The sequence below is a fragment of the Dicentrarchus labrax genome, unplaced genomic scaffold (assembly GCF_905237075.1).
Source record: "Dicentrarchus labrax unplaced genomic scaffold, dlabrax2021, whole genome shotgun sequence".
Classification (NCBI taxonomy): Eukaryota; Metazoa; Chordata; class Actinopteri; family Moronidae; genus Dicentrarchus; species Dicentrarchus labrax.
Genome location: NW_026136928.1, coordinates 403,371 through 424,241, shown reverse-complemented (window position 1 = coordinate 424,241; position 20,871 = coordinate 403,371). Strand labels below are relative to the sequence as shown.

The following is a 20,871-nucleotide window of genomic DNA, read 5'->3' as shown; positions in this document are numbered from 1 at the left end:
CTTTGAGCTGATCTCACCACCAGAGGGCATTGTTTGCTTTAATCTAAGGAAATACAACAACTCAGAATGTGGGGAGAAAGATCAAATCTGGGCAAAATTCAATTCAAAATCTTCTCCTTTTTGAACTATGAGCATTTGGAGTGAAATACTTGTCTTAATAATTAATTAAAAATTAAATAATTAATAAAATAAAAACTCTTTGGGAATGCTTATATAAAGTACCATAACGTATTCAGAACTGTTGTTAGTGAAGGATAGGCTCATATGAACTTACAACAAATACAATACAATAATATTATAACACAATATATTAAAAACCGGCAATATTAAAATGATATAAAAAAAATGGAAAAGAATAAACTGACAAAACTTAACATCTAGTGTTAACTAGGTAGATTGCTTTGATTTGAACTATTTATCCAGTAAACCAATCATATAGAATCAATGGATTAAACAGACCTAAACAGGTGACACTAGGGGTCAGAAATTACAACAGATTTTCTAAATGTTTATCAAGAACAACCTCACTAAGATCTTTGGATGATGGCTTTTCCTTTTCTCTCTCTGACTGCTCTGACTGAAGTTTCCTCTCACTCTTTTCTCTCTGTCTCTCTGTCTCTTTCAGGTTTTTATTTATTTGCTCCTTATCTCTCTCTAGGTTTGCCTTCCTTGCTGTCATTCCAAGAATCATAGATTCTGTTGTTTCCAGTAGTGTCTCTGTGTTCTTCAACAGTTCCTCATGTTCTCTCTCTCTCCTCTCCAGATCCTGTAGGGTCTTTTCACGCTTCTTCATTTTTTTATCTTTGTTTGTTTTTGGAGGGATCTTCATCTTCTTCTTGTACTCCTCTATCTGCGTCTTGTCCTCCTGCTGTAGTAAGATGAGTTTCTCTCTCTGGTTATTCAGAACCTTCTTCTGGTCCATCAGTGCTGTAATCTCCTGGTGTACATGCTGCATTTCCCCCTCATTCTTCTGTAACTCCTCTTCAAGTTTTGCTTTTGTCTGTTCTAAATACTTCATTTTCTCACTTTCTGTCATGCGCTGCTCTTTGTGTCTTTCTCCATCCATCAGAAGCTGAAGTTCACTGCTGCTGTTTGTGGTTTCTATGTGAATAGAAAAGGTTTGCATTCATTTTAAAGTTAAAATCTTTTCTTCTTATACAGTGATGCTCTTTTCTGAGCAATGGCAATTCATACTTTGCTGTCACGTGGTTGCCATGGTTACCTGGCGGGCAAGAAACATATATTTACATATATCCGTCACCTTACACCGCACACAAAATGAAAGTCTACAAAAGTACAGATAGCTATCTTTCTTCAAGAGTGGATGGGTTAACAACGCTGTCGTATGGGAGGTGAACATCAGCTAACGTTTGCTAATGTTTGTATGTTTGTAGCTCTACACAAAGTGACATCTGTAGTCTGTATAATCTTTATCTGAATATGTACACCCTGCCTGCCAATACAGCTTGATAAGTAACGTTGGTTTAAAAAACCTTATGCCAACCAGGCTGTATCATGGCTAACAGGATGTCAAACATTGTAGCCTACCTGCTCATCCACTCCACATAGCATCAGACAACAGACAAGAGCAGCTGGGGCAGTGAAATGTCTTTAATCCTGTTAGTAATCTGTTAGGTTGTAACGTTAATGTAGTAGTAATAACTGTACCATAGTAACGGTATGTATGCAAAGTAACTGTAAGTAAGTAGACGCAGTACAACAGTAACATGTATTCTTCTTCTCATCAAATCAAATCAGGTACATATGATAAATATATATATACTTCTGTACAGTAAAACTGGCGACGTCCTGGTGAGATCCTTGATTAGTTTACTGGGTTCCGTTGCTGGAGAACGATGTTCTTGCCCGCCAGCTAGTAGCTGTGACGTCACGTGCAAAGTATGAATAAAGGGAATGTAACAAAGCACAGCAGGACTGTAATGGCATGGACAGTATAGCAAAAAATCTGACATCATTATTTAAAATAAAATAAAAAAACACAACATGTTTTATTGTTATTCATGCCATGACCATCAAGAATTCTCTTTTCTGATTGGCTGGAAGCGTGCATTAACTTGTTTGTTATAATGCACCATTATTATGGCCTTTACATACAATGGGTGTTTTTTGTTGTTGTTTTGTGGGTGATTAATGCACACATCAATACAGTTTAATATTAATTTCTGTTGTCATTCACACCATGAACACTGAGAATTTTCTGTTCTGACTGGAAGATTTGGACAACTTTCAGTAACTGAACACACATGATGCATGTAGTTGTTTGGAGTTCTAAGTTAATGCACCAGTGAACTGTAAGTAAAGACAGCAACAATGAATTGTAAAAAAAAAACGAAAAAAAAGAAACTTGCTAGCTTGATGTTGCAACACAAAGGACAATGTTGAGGCTTAGAAAAAGAAACATGACATCAAAATTATGTATATGAGTAAATGAACAGCTTATATTTTTAAGACAATGGGACAATGCCAAACAACATATGTTGCAATGCAATGGAAGATTATATTGGTAGTTGTTGCCTTTCACAATAAACATAATATTAAAATAACTATCAAAGAGATGTGAATGTAACAAAGTTACAACTTACTGATTTTGTTTCGTCCCCATTTCCACACAACGAAGAACACTGCAACAACAGCGATGAAGCACACAGCCGAGCAGATGGTGATGCGAACAGCAGAACTACCCTGGACCATAAAGAGATCAGCTGAAATGATAAAACACATAACAGATGTTTTATAACACTAAACTTCAACTGTCCGTAACTAACAAAGTGATAATGTGATAACTCAAAAGCCATTTTTCTACCTGGAACATAGATGTGTGACTCTCTGGTCTGGTGGATGTCCTTCTGTTGGACTCTACAGGTGAATCGTTGTCTCTTCTCCACAGTCACTCTGCTGCTGACAGTATAGAGGTCATCAGGACCTCTGACTGTCTCTGTAGGTCCAGCAGAGAGGAGGTTTCCCTCACCGTCCAGCCAGACCACCTCAGGCTTTAAATACCAGCCTTTACATTTACACTCTAACAGCACTCCACTGCTGACCGTGGAGATGTCTATTTCAGGTGAGGAGACAGAACCTGATAAAGTGTAGAAATGTCAAAGATTGATTTATTGAACAATAAAGTTGAAAATACAATACTCATTCAATTAGCACAGTGATTCCAGTGCAGCTTGCACCTTATACTCTATACACCATTTCAATAAAGAAATACGTTTCTTAGTATAAATATAGATAGATATAATAGATTATAGATAAATATAACTGTCTGTTTGGGCTTTTACTAAATTCCTAAATATTGCTACTGAATCAGAGGGTATAGTACCATTCTTATTAACACTTCTGGTTGGCTTAAACGTCCCTGGGGTTGGCCTAAATGCCTCTGTGGCCAGTCCAAACACCCTTCTGATCAGTCCAAGTACCCCTCTTTCACTCCAAGTGATTCACCCAGCCAGCCCAAGCACACCTCTGGCCCAATTGCTGTGAATGTTGAGTGAAATTACAATTCATTGCTACTAAATCTGAGTAATATTTGTCCTCATAAACAAACTGTAGCCGAGATCATAAACCAGACAACAGTCAAGTTCAAGCTTGGCCTTCTATCAAGTTACCCACACCACTGTAACTGATTAACGTTAATTATTGACAGTTATGACCTGCTCCAGATGGTGTTTGACTGGTGAAAGCGACGATCACAACGCCATAAGGACCAGTGCTGCTGTGTTATTTAATGTGTATTTCTTCTTTTCTTATCTGCTGTGTTACATCTAGAGCTGCTGTAACAAGTGCATTTCCCCAGTGTGGGATCAATAAAGTCTATCTTATTTTATCTTATCTTATCTTACATGTAGAAATGACAATTGTGCTCCCTTACCAAAGACAAGCTCAACAGTAGAGTCTATATTCAACATGGGAATGAAGCACCTGTATGTTCCTTTATCAGACATTGTCACTCTGGAGAGTTTCAGTGAAATGTTTCCGTGCTTCAGGTTTTCGATGAACAGCGATGTTCTTCCTTTGTAGGATGGATGCTGATCATCCAGAAGTTCTTGACCCGAACGCCACACATGGACAAATCTGGGTTTCAGGTCAGGTCTCGACCACTCCACAGTTGTGGTAGCAGCATCCACGGCAGGTTGCAGGTGGCATGGCAAAATTATGTCATAACCAATGAATGCCACTAGTGGCCGAGGAGGACCAATGACCTGAAGTTGACCTGGGCGGAAGTGGAGTTATTGTATATTGGCAGTAAACTTATTCAGCTCTCGCTCAGTGTCTAACACATAGTCTGTACTGGATGAATCAGGCTCACAGTCATATTCTTAGTCAGTCAAACTGAATTTAAACATAAAAATACACTGCTATCATCTGACCTGTCAGATGTAAACAAGATTTAGAGGTTCAGATCAATTTTCTTAAGTTATTCATGCAAGGCACCAATTGAACCAAAGAAAGCTTTACCTTGATTGACAATCTTGTAACGTTAAACACAGAATGAGTGAATATGTGCTTTACCTGTACAGCAGCTTGTTAGCAGGAGCAGGACAACGGTGTGATGGAAAACTGAAACAGTGAAGGTACAGTCTCTTTTTGGGGGATTGTCCATCGTGAAACAGTTCTGAAAATCACACCACTTGTCAAACTTAAAACTTAACACTTTTCAGGGTGATTATATGGATGTAAAACATGTTTGTAAAAATACAGCTGAAAGCCTGTAACAGCCTACATGATCAGTTGAAACACAACAGATGCTGCTGATGGTACACTTTGCTTTTTCAATGTCATGTAGGAAGAAGATTTGTTAAATCTGACTTTGCTTTGCATGCAACTTTTGCTCTTTTAAACCAGTTTATAAAATATTTTATTTACTTCTTAGTGATATGTGTATTTTAATCAGTTCTCTCCAGATAAAACACATCTGTGGTTTATTCAAACAGCTTCAGACAAACGATGTTCACAATCAGGAAGTACAGTGATCTTCTTGTTAAATTTCACTCTTTAATCTACTTTTATTCTAGCAATTATTTATTTCTCTCTCTTTTTTTAGATATAATGTAGGTAAACTTTCATTAATATAAGCACAGAAGGTAATCGCTGTTCAGAAGCTTACATACCTGTGGTTGGAGTCCGTAAGTCGTGTCACTGTAAAGAACTCAAGGCGGCTGAAGGACTTTGACCATAGACGTTACGGAGCACTTCACTGTATGATGATGTTTCTGTTTCTGCTGCAGCTCTTTATTCAAATATAATTTCCCTGTCTTAAGTCAGATGAATTGATATGTAATTTTTTCACCACATTATGACATAACTTTATGGTTTTTTGACAATGAGGGACGGGTTGGCCTTATTTCAAGATCTAATCACTTTGAATAAGTGTTTAAATCATCCAGCAGGTTAAATATGTTTCGTTTTTATGGAAACATTGCAGTAGACACTATTATAGTATTAACAAGGCATATAAACCCTTTATATTGCAGTGTGCTGAGTTCCAATCTGAAACCGTTAAGTATAACTGCAAGCCACAATATACATTAAACACATTTTAAGTTGTATGTTGAGAAATATATGTATTTGCATTGCTGTCAATCAAATCAAGCATTTTAATTCTGGAGATATACCAGGGATGTCCCATCCTCTTCCTCTGTTTGTTATTGATGGAGACGTTCAATAAAGGCTCAGCTGAAGAGAGTTAATGACTGAGTGATATTTTTAGTGAGCTCCAGGAGTTTTCTATGTGTCTGTATTTCTAGTCTGCTCTAAGAAAGTGTCTCTAAAAAGATAAATGTTCTGGACAGTAAACACTTTTTTTATTTTTCAAAGCCATGTTTAATTAGGCTATTGACACACATACACACACAAACCTCTACAAAAAGATATAAAATTAAACCACAGGTACAAAAGGTGCAAAACATTACAAATCATTAATAACAATGTTATTAACAAATGCAATTACTTCTTATTTTGCACATTTTTGTTAAGATTTTATTTTCTATTGATTGGGAGTGTTTGGGGGAAAACTAATCAAGAGAGGGTGATGTTCACTCTAATCTGATGAAACAACAACTCAGTAAGTGGTACAGAAGATAACATCTGGATAAAAGGCAGATTAATCTTCTTTTAACTATGAGCATTTACAGTGAAATACTTAACTTTAATCAGTCTTGGAGAATCTGTACACATTATGAATTATGCAGAATCATTTAATCACACATTCTGTACAAAGTGAAGGAAAACCTTACAGGGATTTACAACAAATACAAAAAAATAACAATATAGCACAATATTTTTAAAACATGCAACATTATGCAACACAATGATGATATAAAGGAATAGAAGAGAATAAAGTGACTAATTGTCACATCTGGTTTGGAGTAACCGGATTGCTTAAACAGGTGACACTAGGGGTCAGAAATTACAACAGATTTTCTAAATGTTCACAAATTGTTTGATTCATCAAGAACAACCTCACTAAGATCTTTGGATGATGGCTTTTCCTTTTCTCTCTCTGACTGCTCTGACTGAAGTTTCCTCTCACTCTTTTCTCTCTGTCTCTCTGTCTCTTTCAGGTTTTTATTTATTTGCTCCTTATCTCTCTCTAGGTTTGTCTTCCTTGCTGTCATTCCAAGAATCATAGATTCTGTTGTGTCCAGTAGTGTCTCTGTGTTCTTCAACAGTTCCTCATGTTCTCTCTTTCTCCTCTCCAGATCCTGTAGGGTCTTTTCACGCTTCTTCATTTTTTTTATCTTTGTCTGTTTTTGGAGTGATCTTCATCTTCTTCTTGTACTCCTCTATCTGCGTCTTATCCTCCTGCTGTAGTAAGATGAGTTTCTCTTTCTGGTTATTCAGAACCTTCTTCTGGTCCATCAGTGCTGTAATCTCCTGGTGTACATGCTGCATTTCCCCCTCATTCTTCTGTAACTCCTCTTCAAGTTTTGCTTTTGTCTGTTCCAAATACTTCATTTTCTCACTTTCTGTCATGCGCTGCTCTTTGTGTCTTTCTCCATCCATCAGAAGCTGAAGTTCACTGCTGCTGTTTGTGGTTTCTATGTGAATAGAAGAGGTTTGCATTTATTTTAAAGATCAAATATTTTCTTCTTATGCAGTGATGCTCTTTGCTGAGCAATGGCTATAAGGGAATGTAACAAAGCACAGCAGGACTGTAATGGCATGGACAGTATAGCAAAAAATCTGACATCATTATTTAAAATAAAATAAAAAAACATAACATGTTTTATTGTTATTCATGCCATGACCACCAAGAATTCTCTTTTCTGATTGGCTGGAAGTGTGCATTTACTTGTTTATAATGCACCATTATTAAGGCCTTTACATACAAGGTTTTTTTGTTGTACGATAAGATTAGATGTTCCTTTATTGATCCCTCACAGGGGGAAGTCTAATTCAAAGATACCAAACAAGTTGTATTTTCCTTGATTGTCATGGATGACACAGACATCACATCTGATGGTTCTTAGACATTCACTCTAAACTCAATTTATGGAGAAATAAACAATGATGTGAAAGTAACTTGAGTTTTGAAAAGAAGTACAAAAAAGTTTTGCCTTACTGATTTCATTTCGTCCCCATTTCCACACAACGAAGAAAACTGCAACAACAGCGATGAAGCACACAGCCAAGCAGATGGTGATGCGAACAGCAGAACTAGACTGGACCATAAAGAGATCAGCTGAAATGATAAAACACATAACAGATGTTTAATAACACTAAACTTCAACAGTCTGTAACTAACAAAGTGATAACAACAAAAACTCTACCTGGAAGTTGGATGTGTGTCTCTCTGGTCTGATTGATGTCCTTCTGTTGGACTCTACAGGTGAAGATGTTGCTGTGTCTCTTCTCCACAGTCACTCTGCTGCTGACAGTATAGAGGTCATCAGGACCTCTGACTGTCTCTGTAGGTCCAGCAGAGAGGAGGTTTCCCTCACCGTCCAGCCAGACCACCTCAGGCTCTGGATACCAGCCTTTAGATTTACACTCTAACAGCACTCCATTGCTGACTTTGGAAATGTCTATTTCAGGTGAGGAGACTGAACCTAATAGAGAGTAGAAATGTCAAAAATACAATACTTCTGCAAAAAGCCTGATGATTCAAGTTAAACTTTACCATATACACAGTCTAAACACCTTTCCAGCTGAAACTACTTGAACTACTTTTCTTAGTGAAACAAGTGTCTGCCCTTTTAAGCTGATGGTAAATGACCTAGTTAATTTTGAATCATGATGTTTATACCCTAATCACACATCAGTCATTCATTTTACCTCTAATGTAGCAACCCAAGTGCTTCACAATGACACACTGACCCCCTGATCTCCCTCTAGTCACCACTTTTGGCACTTTTGGCAGTGCTCTTGTCAGACAAAATGCTATTCTTCATGGCCCAAATCAATTTCTGCTTGATCCAAATTTCCCTGTGGGTGATCCAGGTCCCTCTGTGGTCCGTCTAAGTTCCTAAGTGATTGACTTGAGGCCCATTGTTTATCTCATGTGTCTCCAGTATTATCCCCCCATCCATACATTTGTGCCAATTATCAAGGTCTAGGTCCTGGCAGCAAAGAAGTAGCCCATTCCTAAATTCCTTTATCTTTTCTTTTTTCCTTCTTAACATTTTTCACATTTCAAGTTGTACAGTAGAATCTCTGATTGTCATAACTGTGTCCCTTATGAGTATACAATGCATTTCTACATTTCCAATGGATTGATGTCAACTTACCCACAGTGAGCTCAACCGCAGATTCCGGACGATCTGGGGGAACAAGGCATTTGTAGGTTCCTGCATCAGAGAGTTTCACTTTGGAGAGTGTCAGTGAAATGTCTCCACACTTTAGTTTGTCGATGGATAGTGAAGTTCTCCTCTCGTATAATGGATGCTCCTCAGACACATGCTCCACACCGTCTCGCCTCAAATGGACTAACTTGGGGTCTAGGTCAGGTCTGGTCCACTCCACAGTCAGGCCAGTAGCATCCCCAGCAGGTTCCAGGTGACATGGTAAAATAACATCATTACCAACCACTGCCACTATTGACTGAGATGTACCAATCAGCTGAGACTGACCTAGGAGGAAAAAAAACAAAGTTGTGAGTTCTCAGTAGCAGGGTTCCTCATACTATGTGCATCCCCAGGTTGGAGAGAGGAGAGGAGAGATAACAAACATTTGAAGGGGAGGATGAACAGTTAAACTACAGGATGGGATCCAAGGACGTCCAAGAGTAGGAATGATTCCAGTGCAGAGATGTAGGTGGTCCAGTCAAAAGACAGAATAAAAAGTTGGTTCACAGCATGAATTCCAAAGATGTCCATGTGTGAGGATGTACGTGTTCCAGTCAAATGGTTGTCTTAGGGTTAAATTTAGGGGTACGATTGTCTTATACAGGTGTGGTTGGGTTAGAGGTTGAGGCAGGATTAAATTAAAGAAGTTTAAAATAAAAAAAGAAATCATTCAATCTTGACAGATAAACACCACAATGTCAAAGTGTGACTAGATCTTATTCTTGTCTTGTGACAGGGGTGCACTTATATAATCTTTAGAAGTCTTAGGGCTCTTGTATATATATATATATATATATGGAGAGAGAGAGAGAGAGAGTTTGAAAGACAGCAGCAACAACATTTGAGTTTTTTTCACTTAGTTATTATCTATACAAACCTCAATCTATGTAGAATGTAATGAAACTAAACACTGCATCCAAAAATAAGCAAGTTAATGCAGTAAAATGCAGCTGTACAAAGAAAAGAAGAAAACTGTAGAATTTACTGTGCATGATTTCTTTGTACTATTATAGTATATGTAAACTCTGATTAAGGGCATTCACCATGTGTTTGTGTGTATTTTACCTGCAGAAGGTAGTGTTAGGAGGAGGAGGATCACAGTGTGTTGCAAGACCAGTGCACTGAAGTCACTGAGCTGAGCTTTGAATATGAGTCTGTCCTTCATGTGCATCATCCTGGAGTTCTGAAAATGTGAATAAGTCAACTCCAAACCACGTAAGATCAATTCACTCTGAAATGTCTCTCAAGGTGTATATGTCCTAAGGTGACCACAGTGGTAGTTTTGCTGTTTTTATTTACTCCTAAACAATTTAATTTAAATTTGTATTAGTAACAAACATTACAGTGAAGACAAGAGGAAAGCTAGTATTGAATATCTGGAAATACAAGGTAAAATACTATGATTGGGCCAAGATAAGATAAGATTTTTTTATTTCTTTGCTAATTACTTTTGGTTTCCATATGAAAGTTCTATGTACATAATGTTTACAAAATGTAATAACATACGTCAGTCTCATTTAATGTGTTATAAGCAGCTGATGGTGCCACAAAACCCAAAGATATGTATTAAATTGAAGTTATCTTGCTCATTGCAAATATTCTTTAACAGTTTCCTTTTAAAATTACTTTTTATATATGTTATTGGTATTTTTTTTTTTTTACGTGTCTTCACTTGCCTTCTTGTTCTATATTTAACTCTAATGCACGAAGATACAAAGTTCTTTGTATGTGAAAACGTACTCGGCAATAAAACTCGTTCTGACTGATTCTGAGACTGTTGACAGTTTGACTTTCAACCTAGAAAACGGCTATAACTAATTACAATAATTGGCATGTTAGAAAATTACTAAACAATAAGTAATATATATACTATAATACAAGTAGTTCATGTAAAAATCCTACATACCTGTTGTGTGTGTGTGTTAACGAGTCGCTTCAACAGAAAGGGAGGTAATCTGCACGGTCAAAGTCCAAAATACATGGGTCAAGTAAAGAGCCCCGCCTTCTGCAATTTAGATAATGTGTTATAAGATACCCTTTCCATCAAGCTTAAATCAAATTTGTGGTTTTAAGAGTTTGAGAGTGCATGCACAATGTTTTCTATCTGCATGTCAGATTTGCTTTTAAGCCTAAAACACTGTGAGTCTGCAGAGCTCTTGTAGGCATCCAGACTTTTTTTTCTTTTTAGCTATAAATGTAATGTTTGAAATGAATACTGGAATACATTTGTACACAGAACACAGAAAATTAAACATAAAGCACCAATCCAGTCACTTTCATTGTAGTATATCAAACTAATTTATGACTGCCTGATATCAAAGGTCAGTGTTGGTCCAATATAATAAGAATTAACGTGTATGAGTTTACTTGTATTGTACTTTCGTTTTCTTTCAGTCTGTTAATCTATGACCTGTTTTAAAGGTTGAGATTAAACTTTGGACCAGCTACCTGCTGTATAAAATACTACAGTAACACTAAAGTCAACAGGTGGGTGGTACAAGGACGTCAAAATGGCTACTTGGTTTGGTATAAAATACTGTGTGTGATTTACTGCAGCATGAATGTGAGACAGACAACAAAAGAGTGAAGAGAAGAGGTAAATGCCCTAAAACAAGAACTTGTATTGATAAATAATGATTTATTGTTCCTTTCACTCTTTTTTTATACACACACACACACAGGCTGAAATACACACTTCATGCAACATGGAGAGAGATGGTGTGATGAGCTGCCATGTTAGCAGCGCCTCATGAGCAGTTTCTTGTGGTTAGGTTGCCTTGCTCAAGGGCACCTCGGCAGTGCACAGGAGGTGAAACTGGCACCTCTCCAGCTACCACACTCCATACTGTGGGACTTGAATGTCTTCTTATTGGTATTATCTATTTAATGAATTTTTCATGACATTCTAAAATACCCAAAAGTGGTTTATAATAAGTTAGAGAGTTATTTGGCTTTCCTGTTGTCAAAGTCATAATATGCTCTGAAAATCAGGTGCTCTGGCGCCACCTGTTGAGATTGTACTATTTTATTTTTTATTGCTGTCTGCAGTCACTAGAAGAGAAACAGGAAGAGGAGGAGCAGACTCTGACTTGATGCATGATATTTTAAACTCAGTCTGATGTTCAGACAGTCAGCAGCAAGACAACATGGAGGTTACAGCTCTCCCATCACTGTGTGAGTACTGCCTAACATTCACAAACATATATTGATTCAATCATTGTGAAATAACAGATGTGGAACTGAAAAGTTTATTTGGTTTAAGACCAAATTTATATGAATTATCCGAAATGCACAGGTACGTAACTAATATAAGTTGTATAGAGAGTTGTAAAATACTCGGTGATAAACTCATAGAACTCTTTTGAAACGATGGACAAATTTCATACATGTTAGATATGTGATATATGTTTTATGTTACATCTGTTACAGTATGCAGCTCTCTTGTCTCTCCAGTGATGATTGTGTTGTTGCTGCTGGTCACACAAGTTGACTTCAGTTATTCTCAAAACGCTGGTGAGTAGCAGCTTTTAATGTTAATCAGTCAACCTTTACAATGTGATGTATATGTAACTTTAATTTCCCTTCAGCAGTAGCAGTAGTCGTGTTGTTTTTATGCATGTCTATTGTAAGAATAAGAATAAGAAATAAAGTTGGATTTCAAATAGAAAACATTTAATTGAAAACTATTTGTTTTTTTATGTCTCATTCTTTGTGTCTCTGTTTTAGAGGTAAATTTTCCTCAGGTTGTTCCAGACAGACAGCAGCACTTTCAATATGAGTCCATTGTTGTCAGCTGTGAGGGACTGGAGGGGCTGACTGGATGGAGAGTGATGAGGAACATCAGAGGAGTTGTTAAAACATGTGCTGCTAGCTGGTCGGCATCAACAGGACCCTGCAGAATTACAACTGTGTATCCAGACCTTGACAGTGGAGAATACTGGTGTGAGATGGGAGGAGGAAAGAGAACCAACACTGTCAACATCACTGTCACTGGTATGTACATAGTGAAATGCCTATTTGAAAAAAAACACTGGGAGGCGAGCCTCCCCAGAGGGGCATGGGATAGTTGGGAGGGTTTCAGAGAATATCAATATTACCAATGTCCATTGCACATAAACATCTATAGATCTGCTCAGAAATCATGCCAAACCAATCAGTTTTTTTGCCAATGTTGTATTAATCTATTTTCTATTGTAAGTGAAAGATTTATATCTGTTTTCAACATAAAAAAGATTCTACCCTTTCACACGGTTACACATTTTTAACATGTAACATGTTGTTCAGCTGGTTCTGTGATCTTGGACAGTCCTGTCCTTCCTGTGATGGAGGGAGACAGTGTGACTCTGAGCTGTAGAAAGAAGCTGACATCCTCCAACCTCACTGCTGAATTCTTTAAAGATGGCCACTTCATGGAGAGCAGCTCTACAGGAAACATTACCATCCACAATGTTTCAAATTCTCATGAAGGACTCTACAAGTGCAGAACCTCTGATGTTGGAGAATCACCAGAGAGCTGGTTGGCTGTCAGAGGTGAGACTTGTTTTGTACCTTATGTTGAGTTCCAAGTTGTAAATGCCAACTTGTATCTGAGTTTACTCTGCTCTGTGCTCTGTGGTTGGCTGAGTATGAGTTACAGTTAAGGATAGTTAATGAAACTGTAAAAGCTGTTGAAACCTGAGGACTGTGGCCTCTGACGTGGGTTTAAGCTTTTGGTCTGAAACATTATAATGTTTCTACAGAACTGGTGCTCAGGTATAAAGTTTACATTTCAGAGGAATGTTGGATGTTATTTAAGAAGAGGACTGAATGGAAGTATAAAAGGTTTTATTTTTACTAATATATTGTGTCTCATATGCACCACGTACCATTATCTCTCCAGAAGCTCATGAGGAGCCTCACCCTTCCTCCCATCATACCCCTCAGCTGTACCTGCTGCTCTGCGTTGGCCTCTGTGTTTTCTTGGTGGCTCTGCTGATGTTGGTCGGATTAGTGCGATGTAGGAAACGTCAAACAATTGTTACAGGTACAGAGAATACAAATGAAGAAACTCCTTCATTTATTGACACAAGGTTCGCTAAAAGGGGGCTCTTTATTGTAAAATGTGACTTTTTGTGTTTAAGTTAACTGTATTATTTTAAGTTAACTAATTTAAAGAGTGTTTGTTTTTATTATTCAAACAGGTACAGCAACCTCTCCTTCCTCCTTCCAGTCTTCCTCTTCTCCACAAACAGGTGAGGAACAACAACCTCATTGCAACATCACTATATATATTCAGTTTGCCAATATGGAAATGATCCCATGTAAGAATTGTTTTTCATACTTTACATACTATACAGATTTTCTTCTGTCAACTTGTACACATATATATCCTGAGTCATGTCAGGCGGGGCGGTGAACTGTAGCATTTTTCATGCATATTTCATGCACGTTAATCTGTGCACATGTCCACTGTGTGTGAGCACAACCTACCTGCTAAAGGTGTTGTATCTTCATTATGTTTCAGTGTCTGGAGAGGCCCGTGTAGCTGATCCGGTAGAGCCAACGTATGCTCTCATCACAAAACCCATGAAGGAGAGAGGTAATTAACTTCACACTGAGAAAGAGAGAGTCCAACATGTAAAAACAAATAAATAAAAGCATTGTAGCATTAAAGTCAATCTTCCATCTGACATTGAACAGACATTGCTGTGGTATCACAACCAGACAACGGTGAGAACAACTAAATTAAACTCTGTTAGTCTGTGTTGGGCCTTGTGACTGTTAGGGCTTCTATGTTAGCAGCTCAGACAAAAACCACACACAAAACCCACAGACAGAAACAGGTAGATGGGCCCCTCAGTTCGCTGCTGCTGTTGTAATCATGGGACAGGCTGCTTGTGTAGCCACTATGAAAAAATACTACACCACAATGTACGCATTTATTTATATCAGGACACCATGTTTTTTTAAGCCAGACGTGTTTCTTGTGTTGGTAAGTGAGTGAGTCTAATTTATAAATGAACAGTGAGGCCAGACTAACGATCAGAAGACTAACTGCACTGGAGTAAATTTGGACCTTTATATTTTCACACTTTTTGCTCTAGATTCACCTGCATTACTAAAATAACATGGCGGGACATTAACTGTGTCTGTAGAAACTGTGAGTAGATCACAAGGCAAAACCATTTGTAAAATATTATTTTAAAATAGAACTTACTAAATAATGAATTAAATAATCAAACACTATCAGTTTATTTAGGAATTGTTGGCGTTCTCCTCCTTAACTTGTACAATCAAAACTTTGGAGGGTGCATCTCAGGAAAAAGTATTTTATTAAAAAAAAGGAAATGGACCAATAATTGAACCCTGTGGTACACCAGATGTAAGCGGAAGAACACAATCAGATACAACCGGACAGTATTTAAATAACTTTTATGTTGTTAGATCCTTCATGTCCGTATATCACTGAGGACACTAAGATCATGGGAAGTTTAAATATTACAGTTAATTGATTGTGTAATATATATATATATATATATATAAAATAGTATTTTACATTTGGCTAAAATTTTATTCCTAGCAGTCTGGACAATGCTTTGAAACAACATTTTGACTTTCATGTTGGGAAATACATTTTTAAAATATCAATTAAAAATCAAAATATTTAAATATTATAAATAATTATTAAAAATGTACTTTTTTGGTGTCATATTTTCTGAAGAAGCCTTGAACTCCTGAATGACCTCGCCTAGAATCCACTGCCAGTACAATCAAGAGATGACACGTTTAGGGTCATATAGATTTAATCTATATTAAGGCAAATTAAAAATGTTTTTATTTTTATTTCTCTTCAAAACAGAACCAAGAGCATACAGCTGCTCAGCGACACCAGTTCCCTATGCAGGTACCAACCTACTTTTAACAGAAGAGGATCTCTTGTATAATACAATCGATATATAAAGTCAGCAGGACTGAGGTAATACTGGTCTCCAGTATCTTTTTGCTCTATTTTAATGCAATCACTTTGCTTTAGAGAGGTGATGGAGAAGGGGTCATATGTCATAATGATGAGGGGGGCATCTTGACCTTAACTGATCAATATTTGTGGCTACAGTCTTTGTATCTTGTGTGTCTTGCAGGTTACTGAGAGCAGAGACACCTGGCTGAAGAGAGGAGGAGAGACTATTTAAAGCTCTATAATGTATGCAAGAAGGAAGTCATACACGAGCCTTTCGTGAACATTTCGTACTTTAAACTATTTGGAACTGTTACATTTTAATTACCTCTATTGCAGAATGAATGTTTGATTATAACAGCTTTAGTGTGTAAGGAAATATATTGAGAAACAGTTATTGTTATTATTACGATATAGCAGTTTATGTTGACTTGTAAAGACTTTACATGTGTTGATTCTTAAAGAAATGTGTGGCTTTTTATGAAGTGGAAATGACCTAAAAGCAGAGCATGATCATCATCTGAGAGCGAGAGCCAACTCACAGTATCAGTGTCTATTTCAAGAGGTATCAGTTCATCACAGTTAACCCACATTGTTCTCTCTTCTGTGTCTGTCCACGCACCTGAAAACGCTCTTTACAAGAACAGAGCTGCTGCTGCCTTTAAACACTCTCGCTGTGGCCTCTGTGGTCACACAGTGTCACACACACTGATGTATTATTGACCTAGAAGTTGGTTTGACCATTAATTATTTAACCATGAACATTATGTTAACACAAGACCTTTTTATAAGAATATAAGGTCAACCAGCTGATGAGGTTGAGGGATGTGAGAGGGAATACAGGTAGTTGTGTCACTGAATATGGTGTCAAAGGTTCCACCTCACATTTAAATGTTGTATTTATATTACAACAATTTATCTCTTATAAAGCTTTTACAGCACAGTGCTGCCGCCCATAATATTGTATTGCAACCATCATTATGATAACTGCTCATGGTGGCAATACAATGCATTTAGACATGCAGACATGGTAAAGACAACCTGCTGAAGCTCCAACCAAGCATGATCAGAAATACACAGTATTCAGTGACTGTTTAGAGTGTAACAATTAAACCTACTGCACCTATCTGCTACACCACTAATTACCAGTTCAAAGTTAAAATACAAAACATCTTTGATAAATGATACCACGACACGTAAAGCTCCACAGGACCTGTTACTGTAACATAACATCACAGCAAATGTTGATTTTGAAGGTTGAGTGTAATTTGTTTATTTGAAATTACATCATACATCCATATGACATACAATCACACTAACTGTACTGTGCTGCCCCCCTGAGGACCAGTTTCACTATTAGCAACTGACAGGCCTCATCAGATATTTGTGTCCAGGGGTGTGATGCAGTCTCATGACCATTTGTAAAATCTAGTTTAATCCAAAAATAACCCTTTGCAGCTTATAATGTGCAATTTCTTGCACATTTGAGATATGTGCATGCGGTTGCTTATGAGTGAACATTTTCATGTGATATATAATAAAATCAAGTATTTACAAATGAAACAGTGAAGAGATTTCTTTAATAATTGTAAATGTTAATCTTATGTTGGTGGTAGCAGCTATGGCTGGTTTGGTTAGTTTTAGGCAAAAGAAACACTCTTTGGTATAGTAAATCCATGGCCATGTTTGTAAGAGAATAAAGCTGAAAATAGGAAACGTGGTGGCCAATCCATCAACATCAAAAAAAAAAAAACACTGCACCACTGTACTTTACTCACATAGCTGCTCAATACTGTAAATGTGTGTGTGTATATATACGAGCTACCCCCCTCCCCCTCTAGTTTTACACTTGGAGTCTACAGTCTATATTTTATATGTTATATTACAATCTACATTTTATATGTTATATTACAGTCTACATTTTATATGTTATATTACAGTCTATATTTTATATGTTATATTACAGTCTATATTTTGTTTTATTTTTTTCTTAGTTTTATATTTACACTTATATTGTTTACCTTGTGTGTTATGTGCAATCACTACTGTTTTACTGTAGTAGTATTTTGTTTTCCTTTACTACTGGCTGCAGGTACAAAGAATGCATTTCACTGTGCATTGTACTATGTATAACTGTGCATGTGACAAATAAAAACCTCTTATCTTATCACAGTTGCTCCTGACCGACAACAGTAATAACTCACGTGTCCACTAGAGGTCCCTGTCAGGTACATTTTAGCATAGTTTGTTTTAGGCATTTAAACAAATGACCACCCATGCTGTGACAGCCTCTTTAATGTTGAATAAATATAATGGTAAAATTTAAAATCTATGATGACATGAATTGATCTCCTTTTGTATTTATGTCTGAGTGATCAGATTTGTGTTTCTCTTGAATTTCATCTCTCTGCTCCTCTATCTCCTCCAGTTGTTTATTTATTTTCTCCTTCTGATTATCTAACTCATTCTTCTTCTCTGTCACTATTTGAACCCCAAAATGCACAGCCTGTAAAACTGTGTCCATTTCATATAGTTTTTTCTCAAACTCTTTCTTCACTGTATCAAGAGATGGTTTTGTATCAAGACACTGTTTCTCTTTTGATGATATTATATTATTTCTTTCTGGCTGACTCTGGTTCTCATTCTGTCTCTCCGCCAGCTGCAATATCACTTGATGCATCTGGTTCTCCACAGCGCTCTTCTGATCCGTTAAGAAATTAAGCACCCCTATCACATCTTTGCATTTTTCTTCTACTTCCTTTAACTGTATATGAAGGTTTTCTTTCTTCTGATCCAAATCCTTGATTTCTATGCTTTCTGCCACCACCTGCGGTTTATCTTTTTCCTCCTCAATGAGCGAGTGAAGTTCTCTGTTGTCATGTCTTGATGTCAAGTTGTTGCCTGTTGTACAGAGAGAACAGAAATGTGTAAAACTGAGGAGGGCGGAGGCAGAGTATGTAAATCAATGACAGACTTACTATTCTGTCTCCATTTCCACATAATAAAGACAACTGCAAGAATAACCCCGAAAACCACAACCAGGCTGATGGTGATGTGAGCAGCAGAGCTACAGGGAGCACTGAAGAAATCATCTGTAATGATAAAACACAGAACACCAACAACTGGAACTCAACTGTCAGTCTAACACAGTAAACATTTAAATATAGAGCTCATTTTCAACCTGGAACATAGATGCGTGTCTCTCTGGTCTGGTTGATGTCCTTCTGTTGGACTCTACAGGTGAAGTTGTTGCTGTGTCTCTTCTCCACAGTCACTCTGCTGCTGACAGTATAGAGGTCATCAGGACCTCTGACTGTCTCTGTAGGTCCAGCAGAGAGGAGGTTTCCCTCACTGTCCAGCCAGACCACCTCAGGCTCTGGATACCAGCTGTTAGACTCACACTGTAAAACCACTCCATTGGTATCTTCATCTGTCTTAGTCCTCAAGAAGCTGATGATGAGTGAGGAGACTGCACCTAATGATGAAGAGAGTCAATGTACATTATAGTTCCTACTAAATAGTCTAGATTAGAATTCTTGGAAAAACATGAACCAGCTTCTTTAATTCAGGCAGAAAAAGTAAAACAAGCCTTTCCAGCTGTAGTCATGTGCTTGCACTGATAACAAACTGTCACATTGAGGTTCTGACCTATGAAGACAACATAGTTTACACTTACCAACAACAAGCTTGACAGAAGATTCGCTATTCAGAGTGGGAATGAAACATCTGTATGTCCCCTCATCAGAGAGTTTTACTTTGTAGAGTCTCAATGAAATGTCTCCATGTTTCAGTTTGTTGATGGACAATGACCCCCTTCCTACATAGGACGGATGTTTTTTAGCCTCGAGTTCCACACCATCACGCCACACATGGACAAATCTAGGACTCAGGTCAGGTCTGGTCCACTCTACAGTTTGGTCGGTGACATCCACAGCAGGTTCCAGGCGGCATGGTAACATGATGTCATCACCAACTGCTGCCACGATTGGCTGCGATGGACCGAGCATCTGAGACTGACCTAAAAAAAGTGCACGTAGCACAAATTGATGTCTTTAAATCAGGATAAAAATATAAATTATAAAATGAATTAAAAAGTTCAGAGGATCTCTTTGATTTGTATGAAATTTATTTGTCTACGGAAATGATACAAATTACATTTCAAAACTGGGAGCATTTGAACCCCCAGTACGGTGGAGTATGATTTGTGTTGTGCAATGCCCAGTTTTTTGCATTTTTAGCGTTTAGGTTGATTGAATGTAACTTTCAGGGTATGTTTCAGACACAAATTAGTCTGGGGACAAAATGTTTAGTAGTGTTAGCAGTTGAGAAATTTGAGTTTTGAAAGGCGTTACTGACATCTTTACCTCCGCAACATTGTGTTAGGAAAAGGAAGACAGCCGTCTGATGGAAAACCAAAGAGCAGATGGCACCGAGTCGAGGTTTAGATGGCCATCCATCCTTCAGGTAAAGCATCCTCGAGTTTTTAAAAGTTTAAGAAGGTTAATCCCTTGAATGGACACATACATATTACTTGTATTTATGCAAAATAACTACATAATACTAAAAGACTAAACATATATCTAATTCTGTTATAGTGATAATTGTTTTTTGTCACATATCAGACTGTTGTTACTTTGTAATGTGCCTCGGTTTTAACTCTTAAAATAGATTTGAGGCAACCAAAATATCACCGTACAAGGATTCACTGGATTTGGGTTAGTTTAATCATTTGAATTAGCTTTTGGTTTATTCCCAAGAAGATATAGGTAAGAAAAAAACATTTTTGTGTCAAATATGCTACTACAATATGCAGATCAGATCAAAACTTTTATATTCCATAACATGTACTCAGTTGCACACTTTAAAAAAATGACTTTTACTGTCATGTGTCGTAAATCTGCCTCTTCTTGAGGAATTTAAACAAACAATAATGGCGTTCCATTAATTATATTGAATTAAAAGTTCAACATTGTTTCAGCCTACCTGCTGTGTGGTTCCGACTGTCACCTCATCCTGTGATCAATGACAGTGATCGGTCAAAGTCCAGGAGAATCACATGCTTTACATCATCCACTCTGTTAATCTGTAAGCAGAGTTTTACATGATACAACTCGGTTGCTTTGACTTTTG

At 37.3% G+C, this 20,871-nt stretch overlaps 3 protein-coding genes across 8 annotated transcripts in view; 2 read left to right on the top strand and 1 right to left on the bottom strand.

Moving 5' to 3' along the window:
- LOC127360688 (sialoadhesin-like) overlaps window positions 1–20,871 on the top strand; it is a 48,835-nt gene that overhangs the window by 9,287 nt on the left and 18,677 nt on the right. The gene's annotated exons all lie outside the window — the stretch shown is intronic.
- LOC127360694 (butyrophilin subfamily 3 member A2-like) lies at window positions 160–20,798 on the bottom strand. Of its 6 annotated transcripts, none has more exons than XM_051395159.1 (7): window positions 20,725–20,798; window positions 20,106–20,248; window positions 19,418–19,759; window positions 19,110–19,216; window positions 7,794–7,980; window positions 7,586–7,705; window positions 473–1,101 (listed from the first exon to the last, which is right to left on the bottom strand). In XM_051395159.1, exons 2-7 carry the CDS (start codon window positions 20,212–20,214, stop codon window positions 488–490), a joined length of 1,479 nt encoding a protein of 492 aa, XP_051251119.1. In that variant the 5' UTR covers window positions 20,215–20,248; window positions 20,725–20,798; the 3' UTR covers window positions 473–487. The 6 variants fall into 6 exon arrangements, with proteins under 6 accessions (XP_051251120.1, XP_051251119.1, XP_051251118.1 ...); XM_051395158.1 differs by having other exon boundaries at window positions 20,106–20,215; window positions 20,725–20,770; XM_051395163.1 differs by lacking the exon at window positions 473–1,101 and adding an exon at window positions 5,832–7,061 and having other exon boundaries at window positions 20,106–20,215; window positions 20,725–20,770.
- On the top strand, window positions 11,937–16,897 carry LOC127360705 (low affinity immunoglobulin gamma Fc region receptor III-like). Its single transcript, XM_051395182.1, has 9 exons — window positions 11,937–11,981; window positions 12,237–12,320; window positions 12,534–12,800; window positions 13,092–13,337; window positions 13,687–13,830; window positions 13,988–14,038; window positions 14,311–14,385; window positions 15,646–15,690; window positions 15,926–16,897. The coding sequence occupies exons 1-9, from the start codon at window positions 11,954–11,956 to the stop codon at window positions 15,931–15,933; spliced, it is 948 nt and encodes a 315-aa protein (XP_051251142.1). The 5' UTR covers window positions 11,937–11,953; the 3' UTR covers window positions 15,934–16,897.